Source organism: Stegastes partitus, unplaced genomic scaffold (genome assembly GCF_000690725.1).
Source record: "Stegastes partitus isolate 25-593 unplaced genomic scaffold, Stegastes_partitus-1.0.2 Scaffold35, whole genome shotgun sequence".
NCBI classification, from domain to species: domain Eukaryota; kingdom Metazoa; phylum Chordata; class Actinopteri; family Pomacentridae; genus Stegastes; species Stegastes partitus.
In genome coordinates, this window is record NW_007577766.1 from 56,040 (window position 1) to 64,690 (window position 8,651).

The 8,651-nt window shown below is 40.3% G+C and overlaps 1 protein-coding gene across 1 annotated transcript in view; it reads right to left on the bottom strand.

Moving 5' to 3' along the window:
* pde2a (phosphodiesterase 2A) overlaps positions 1-8,651 on the bottom strand; it is a 122,394-nt gene that overhangs the window by 23,352 nt on the left and 90,391 nt on the right. The window contains exons 5-10 of the mRNA XM_008301684.1: positions 8,215-8,324; positions 7,194-7,249; positions 6,926-6,985; positions 4,669-4,825; positions 3,650-3,702; positions 21-95 (exon numbers count right to left, since the gene is read on the bottom strand). Of these exons, the coding sequence (XP_008299906.1) occupies positions 21-95; positions 3,650-3,702; positions 4,669-4,825; positions 6,926-6,985; positions 7,194-7,249; positions 8,215-8,324 (511 nt within the window). The remainder of the gene's footprint in view (positions 1-20; positions 96-3,649; positions 3,703-4,668; positions 4,826-6,925; positions 6,986-7,193; positions 7,250-8,214; positions 8,325-8,651) is intronic.

An 8,651-nucleotide genomic window follows, 5' to 3' on the forward strand; every position in this document is an offset into this window, starting at 1 on the left:
GCGCGTGTTTATGTGCATACCTGGCAAAATAGCTGGTGGTTGTCCTCAGACACCAGTAGCAAACAGCAGCACTGTGAGTGAGTCTGTTGCTGCAGCTGCAGAAGAACACAAACACAACAACATTAGCTCTGATATATAATCACAAAATCAAACTCGGTCAGATTGTTCTTAAAGCCTCAATTCAAGGTTGTTTGGAGAGTAGCCGAGGTCTGAAAGTACAATTAGAAATCAGTGGACAATGAAAAAAAAAAGTAAAGGTCAGGTGTGCATCATCTTCACAGTTTTGTAGTACCACTGAATTGTGAAGCCTTATCAGCATGATACCCATTTTCTACTATTTTCAGGAGAATTAAATGTATAAGACAATAAATGTGGAGTAAATTCTGAGTTTTATAATGCTAAATTTGAAAAAAGGAAGACAATATAATCATCATATCTATCAAAAATAATAATGAAAAAAAACAATTATTATCAGTTAAATTACCTTTCATTTTTTTATTGTGTGTTTTTTTTTGTGGGAAATTAATCAAAATGCATGTGCAGGGAGGTGGAGAGAGATTCTGTAACAATAGTTGTACAAAAGCATACAAAGAGTAACAATTACACTGACTCAATAATGAAAAGGCAAAAAGATGAACAGATAAGGAAAAGTTCCATAAGGCCTAAAATGTGTCATCAATACATGTCAACTCAAACCTCCAATGTCAACCAGACGTGCGATACCATCTATACATCTATTTCAAAGTACACCACTGTTTGTAATGAATTTTTCTAATGGCTTTTATATTATAATGAGCATTTATACATATATAACATACACTCACTAATACAACTACCTCAACAATTATTCCTCACATTTCATCTTTATTGAGAGATCATCTCATAAACAATGCAAATAGAATAAAATACACTATCATGCTGTGATTTCAGCACAAGGTTTGGATTTGAATCCGAAAGCACAAAATCCCTACATAAACAGGACAAAGTCACACTTTGCGTCTGTGTGTGTTTAAATGAAGGCGTGTGTGTGCGCACTCAGTCTCCCTGATGCTGTCGCTCTGCGAGACCTGCAGAGCTGCAATCAATTTCCTGCTGCTCTCTATGATGGGAAAAGTTTCATTCACATTCATGGGCTGTAATATACTTGGAGGAGTAAACACACACTCCTGTCTGCATCAAGACACAAACCGCCAAGTACACAAGCATATACATGTGCATGCACACACACACAGCTATAAGAGCTGCACGTCTTCACCCAACATTCTTCTCTGTAATCCACAGAGCTGGATGGAGAACAAGCAGGACAGGAATAAACAGCAGCCACTGCCAACACACTCGCCCCCTAGCCACACACACACACACGCACACACCTACACACACACACACACACACACACTTGGCGTTTACACGCTCACATACACACGTGCACACACAGACATACACACATAAAGCATGTTGCTGCACCCACATATAATAATAAGCCCCTCCACCCCCTTTTTCCAAATACTGTTAATCCCATAAGAGCCGCCCCAAGCTCTTCCTACCAAACTGACGATTCTTCAGAAGCAACAATCCCCTGCTCCTTCTCCTCCCCTACCTCCTCCCCCCCCACCTCCCCTCACCCCGTTTTTACAACTGTAACAATAAACAGGCGAAACAAATCATGTCCAATTCAAAATACATTTTTTAAACCCCTGCAGTGTTTTTGCACCACTACAACCTTTCCCTCGCTCTTCCTTCAGAGGGAGGAAAAATACTTCAAATTCAGGTTGCAAGGCATCAAAGGATGATGTGGTGCAAGCAGGCTGCACTGCTACAGCGCTGCTGCTCAACTCCACTGAGTTGGTCCCAAGATAGCACAGAAACAGAGAAGGTCAGGTACGTCTGACTCAACCTTTTATGCAGACACCTGACCAGCTTGGTTCACAACAATTTTCACACAGACTTCTTCTTTAAGTTTTCTGCCACGAGAGGACACTGGAAACTGGCATTGTTAATAGAAAATTAATTTCTCTTTTGGTGTTTCACTTCTGTAACGTTATGTCTTGTGAGGGATACTGGAGTCCCTTTAACTGTTTAAACAAAAAACTTGTCAAAATTTTCAAAAAAGATTTTTTTTTTTTTTTTAAACACAAAGTTTGTGATTCATTTTAAGATTATTCCATTAATCTTTTGGTCCATAATTTATTTTTTCATCCATTTTTTCAAGATTATGCATTCAAGTTGCAAATTTTTCTCAAAGTTTACTATAGGACAAAGAAAAACAGCAAATTCTTGAAACTGAAGAGCTGTAACCAACATGTGTTTGCCATTTATATCTTAAGAATGAACAATTTTCATTTCAACCCATGAAACCCAAAACCTACTGGCAGATTTGAAAGGCATGCGTTCATCAGATTTGTCATTCTATATAAAAAAATAGAGAAATCTAAGCTTGAAGTTATGATATTTCGTCAAAATGACTTTATTCTACATCTCATTTAAACATTCACCAAAACCAAACTGTTTGCTCAAACCAGATTCTGTAAAAAACAAAGAGCATTCTGCGCTCCTTGGCTCAACCTTGAAACCACAGTGACTCAGCTGCAACCAACAGTCACATGACAAAAATTCAAGGGCTTGTCAGCTATACTGGGCTGAACTGCAGGCTGTGTTTACACGGAGCAGAGAGGACACAATTATAGACACAAATTAAAAATCTAAGTAGTGAAATATCCGTAGTATTTGGAGCCACATTTTTTCCCCCAGTATTGGTAACACCGGTGGGTACTTAAAAATGTTACATAAATTGGTACGTTTTTTTCTATTTCTGTAACATAAGTAATCAAAAAAATGCAAGTTCACTTTTTTATGATTTATGGCATTGAACTGTGTCATACTGCACAAAAGTCACTTTTGACTTCTGCCTACTTCTAGTCATTCTTGAGCTGTGTCCATAGAGATGTATGACTTTATGTTGCAGTGAAAAATGAGCCCACAGTGAGTAAAGATATGACATGGACCAAAAATGCTTTTAAAAGTGTTCAGAGGGTTTATTGCTAAAATAGTTACATTTCCTCTGTTTATCAACAAAAAATATTATATTTCAGCTCTAAACTCTTTGGTGAAAAGGCAAACAGTAGCTTAACCATCCGCTTTACCAAAAGTCAGCATGAAAAATTCAAAACAACTCCCTCCATGCTGAATGTATGAAAACAGAACCATGTGCAAATATGCCTTAGACTTCTCTGGAACTCTGTGATTCAGCACAACCTTCAAATCTTCCTCATCTCTCTTGCTGTATCCCTTTCTCTCTCACATTTTCTTTATTTGTGAATAATTCCATACATTTTACTTGTAGTCGGATATCTGCAGGTCGTGCAGCTGAAGTCTGATCTCTCTCTCTCTCTCTCTCTGCTCTTCCTTCGCTGTAATCAATCTCTACACCTTTCCCTCTGCTCCTCTGCTTTTTACACAGGGTGCATCCTTTATAAGGACGGGGCCCTACTATGGGGAGAATGATGAAGTAATTGTGTGATAAAAAGCTTGTGGTATAGGAAACGACAGGGAGAGGGGAAGGAGTCACTTGGAAGGATGCTCTGGTTTGCATGTACTGGAGGTCTTTAATGTGTGTATATGTGAGAGTGTATGAGTGATCTCAACCACTTACATAATTGATGACTTTGAGCTGGAGAGAGGCTGCATCAAGGTCATAGAGCTCACCTGAAAGAGAACAGGGAAACAGAGTGAGAGAGAGAGAGAGTGACGGGAGGCAAAACCAGAGAGGAGCAAGGGCAGACTGGTGTTCAGGGAAGAATGGCAATGCAGAGCATGTACCAAAGTGGACAGAAAGCAATCCATGGAGGGATGCATTGAGACAGCGAGGTCGGGGAAGGGTGACCGGGAAGCAGCGAACAGAGGCACTAATAATAAAGACAAGACAAGGGATGGAGGGCTGCCTGGACTGCAGATGAAGACAGAAGGGAAGAGCTTGACGGAGAGGCAGGAAGGCGAAGCGGACTGAGGAGACCAAAGCCCACTCTTTTTTTTTGTTGACAATTACCGGGGAGTAAACAATGTTGATGTATGTGTCTGGAGTGGCATTAGCAAGTCCACTTCCATTATGCATGAGAATTTAAACAGTGTTTTTGCAAAGCAGTCTGTTTCCGCATTGTAGCTGTCATACATTCCTTATGCCACTGACAGACTCCATCTAAATTCATAGAGAGGGGCTGACTATTAACATACAGTATCTCATTCCTCATATACCAACGTGTGTGTGTGTGTGTGTGTGTGTGTGACTGTGCAGGAGTGTTGTGTTTGTGTAGATAAAGCGTGGGAAATGTAGGATGTATATGAAGAGTTCATTTGCAAAAACAGAAAACTCCATCTTCACAAACCTTCAGAAAACCCACTTTTCCATCGTCTACCTGAGACAATATCAATCAAACTTAAGCTATCTCTATTGTTGTCATGTCATTTCTATTGAGTCAAATCCACTAAACTTCAGTTTGACTGATATTATCTCAAGCAAACAACAAAAAAATATGTTTTCTGAAAGTCTACAAAAATGTTATCTGTTTTTGTAAAGGAACTCTTCATATGTTTGTGAGAAACAAGAGGTTAACTTAATATACGTTCATCTGTGTGTGTGTGTGTGTGCGTGTGTTGTGCGTTTTGTGCGCATACCGCAGAGTTGCAAAATGTTGCGGTCCAGCTCGCAGTAGTCCTGTTCTGAGACGTTGAGGTGCAGCAGTGCGTTGTGGGACTGTAAGGGAGAAGGGCTGAGGGGAGGCCTCTGGTAGGACGCCTGAACAGCCTGGACTCGCATGCACGCCACTGAGGCCTGTGATGCCGTTCAGGTTTTGTTATTTGCAGAAACACATAGAAAAGCACCAATGTCAGCTGAGATTAAGGCATGTTGGAGAGAAGAGAGTTGTCACTGAAAACACTGTTTGATGATATTTTATTATCTTTCATCTGGTCCTTCAGCGAACCAACTGACATGAATTGAAACGCAGTTGAAGTAAATAGCGGCAGCCTCACACAGGATTCCCGAATGAGCATGTGTGCGTATGATCACAACACATAGATTTCTGTGGAGATATAAAACAACCAGAGGCTGAGCACTTAATGAGGGATGGTCGACATCAACTCTCTTAAGGAACAGAAAGAGATTCTCTGTTTTCTATTTTACTCTCAGTAACAAATAACTGAGAGGTTATTTAATAAGTATCTAACAAAAGACAGTTTGTGCAGTTCACTACTTAAATGCCATCCTAGTTTTTGTGACTAAAGATACTTTATCTAAAAAACACAAAATGTACACAAAAAAACACAAAAAAAGTTTACACACATTAAATTATTCATTCATTCATTCATCCAACTTTTGGGTTAAAGTCAATTTTGATTTGGCCAGCAGGGTTCTTCAGGCTGGAAATAAAAGATGGCAAGCATGCTTATGATGAATTTCTGTTAGATTTTTTTCCATTTTTTGCTCGCTGCTATACTATTCCATATGGTCTCGATAATTTCTATCATGTTCTACACTCTTCTGATACATTATAAGCTGAGAGCAGCTGATGCAGCAGTTCTTTATCCAGTTACTATTCATTTGCTGAGCTTTCTATGAGGTTCCATCACTGAGAGTTGCAAATTATATCTGCTCACAAGACAGGGAAAGGCTATAAAGCCATATCCAAGTGTTTTTAAGTGCCACTGGCCACAGTGCAAAGCATAATCAAGTACAAGCAGTACAAGCTAAGTACAAGCAGTTCCACTCTCTGAAAAATCTCAAAGGGCGTGGTAAGAAGCCAAAAGTGCACTGGCAGGAGTGGTAGTGTGAGAGGCCAAGAAGTATTCAAGGATCACCTCCCAGACCATCCTGATGAATCTGAGCAGTTCTGGTTCCAGCATATCAAGACAGACACTCCAGCAGACACTGCCGGTCTCCATGGACACAGACCAAGGAGGGCTCCACTTCTCCAACACTGGCACAGAAAAGCTTGCCTAGCCTTTGCAAAAGTTCACCTGGCCAAAGAAGTAAGTCTTGGCCTTCAATGCCATCCCCGCAGTCAGGTATGGTGACGACAATGTGATGGTATGAGGATGTTTTTCAGCCATTGGGCCAAAAGTAAGTGGCATCACGAGAAAAGAGGACGTCATGCAGATCCAGGAGGAAAACATCAGGCAGTCTGCAGGAAAACTTTCAACAAGACATTGAACTGAAACCTCAAAGTGGTCAAGAATTGGCAAAAAAGAAAACAGCATAAATGTTTTGGAGCGAACCAGGCAGAATCAAGACCTGAATCCTATCAAGAGTGTGGGAGGAACTGAAGACCAGAGTGATGGCAAAGGAGACTTCCAACCTAAACGACCGGGACAACATGGCAAAAGAGAAGTGCTCCAAAATCCCAGTGGAGACATGCAGAGAACTTAATAACAACATTTGATTGCTGTGGTGGCAAATAGAGGCTTTAACATGACTACTGAAAATCAGATCATTTTGGCAATAAAATAAATAAATTAACAAATAGTTAATTAAATGAATGAATGAATGAATGAATGAATGAAAAATCCATAAATACAGTTTAAATTTCTCATTACCATCACTCATAAAATGTCTTACCACCTTTTGTCACAAGTACCGGTCAAACAAAAATTCACTGCAAATCAAAATTTGGCATATCCATGTTTTGTGGATTTACTGTAGGTTTTTGGCCCATTATTTCAGAGGCAGGAAATCTGTGTGTCGAGTTTACGTTGGACATTTACAAAGATTTCAACTTCCTATAGAATACATACACAGGTTGTGCTTCTGTAAAACACTCCTATGTCAAACTAATTAGTTAAATAACACTAAACTCTTCGGTCAATGTAGCTAGTGTTGCTCAATACATTTTTCACGTGTACCCAAGACAGATGGAAAAAGAACGAAAGAGCTTACATGTTTTTCCAACAAATTCAGATGCAGTTCATCCTGATCAGATAGAGGACTGCAGCCCACCTGCAACATACAAAGACATATGCAGCGAAAAATGAGCAAAAAATGCCTCCTTCCAGTATATAAGCTTGACTGGTGCTGGCTGTGCACTCACTACCTTTCCGTCAAAGAGGAGGTAAAATAAATGATATAATCAGTCGTGACTGAGTCATTACTTTGGTTGATTAATTCATTTAAATCCTATTGTGTGTCCTTGAACGCCAGGACTCACCAGCAAGACGGCGATGACCTTGTGTTGGTCCTGGTCCAAGATGGGAACGACAACGGCTGAAAGAAAGAAAGAAAGAAAGAAAGAAAGAAAGAAAGAAAGAAAGAAAGAAAGAAAGAAAGAAAGAAAGAAAGAAAGAAAGAAAGAAAGAAAGAAAGAAAGAAAGAAAGAAAGAAAGAAAGAAAGAAGCATTCAGAATACATAATGCATTGATTCAGACTAACAGACTCAAGGTCTATTTATCGCCCTCCTTTAATTTTCTTTCCATGCCCTTGTCTAACTCCTAATCTTATTTGTTCTTTCTCCATCTTATAAAACGAACAGAAATATGCAAGGGAAAAACAGAAAAAAATGCACCTAATGTCCTTGAGTAACGCTGTTTATTCGCGTCTTTAATTTGTTACTCTCATTGATTGCCACAGCAGATCTTAATGAGCAAAATAAGTTTGATCATTGAGGTGATTGTTTCTCCATATGTGGATGGCAGAGAACAAAACAAACCCATTTCTGTCCCATCGGTACCCAGCTTATTTGTGCATCATTATTAAATGCTCGGTGGTTTGCATTGATCAACAGAGCGCAGAACGCTCATGCGAGTGTACTTGCTACAAGGATGTCTATGATTACATCCCTCAGGTTGTTCTCTTTTAGCGCGTTATGCGAAAACAAAACATATTAATTTGAAGAGGTATGCAGAGTTTATTCATTGCACTCCATTTGAGCTTGTGCTTTTTTTTTTTCTCATCACAGACCTTTCATTGCTTTTTTTGGGTCTCTTGTCCAATTCTGTTGCCCACGCGGCTCCATACCTCTCCCCCGGCAATCATCATCTCTTGTTCTCTACTTCTCCCTCGGCCTCCTTTCGTTTGTTTTTTTCCTCCCACGTTCTTACATCTCTCTCTGCTTGCATGCATGCACGGGCGCATGCTCATACATCCTCAAAACACACTCCAACGTTTGTCTGTTTGCCTGTACACCGGCATCATTCAGTGTCCCTGCTCTACCCGTCACCATAAAATCACACCTCTTCTGTGGGCTGGTAACGGCGCTGCGATGTAGATTCTGTATTTCTCTGGCAGTTCGGATGGAGGGAGGCCAGTGCACTGACATCGCTTCAGCTGGTCTGCAATGCTCCTGAAACAGACAGATACAAGATGAGAGAGACGGTTACCTACGTGACATTAGTCGGAGCAAGAAAGAGTCAGACTGTGGGGAGGCAGAGAGGAAAAAGGGGAGTTGGAGGACAGCTGGAACAAAAGGAAGCACAATGGCAAAACCAGACGTGTTGTGTTCATTGACACTAACCAAAACATGTCTGAATAGAAGCATTATTCATTGTGAAATTATATGAACTCGATACAGACATTTGTGTGTGTCTGTGAGAGTGCTGGCCAGGTGTGAAGCCAGGTGTGATGATGGCAGAAGTGTAGGTCTGTGTGTGTGTGTGTGTGTGTGTGTGTG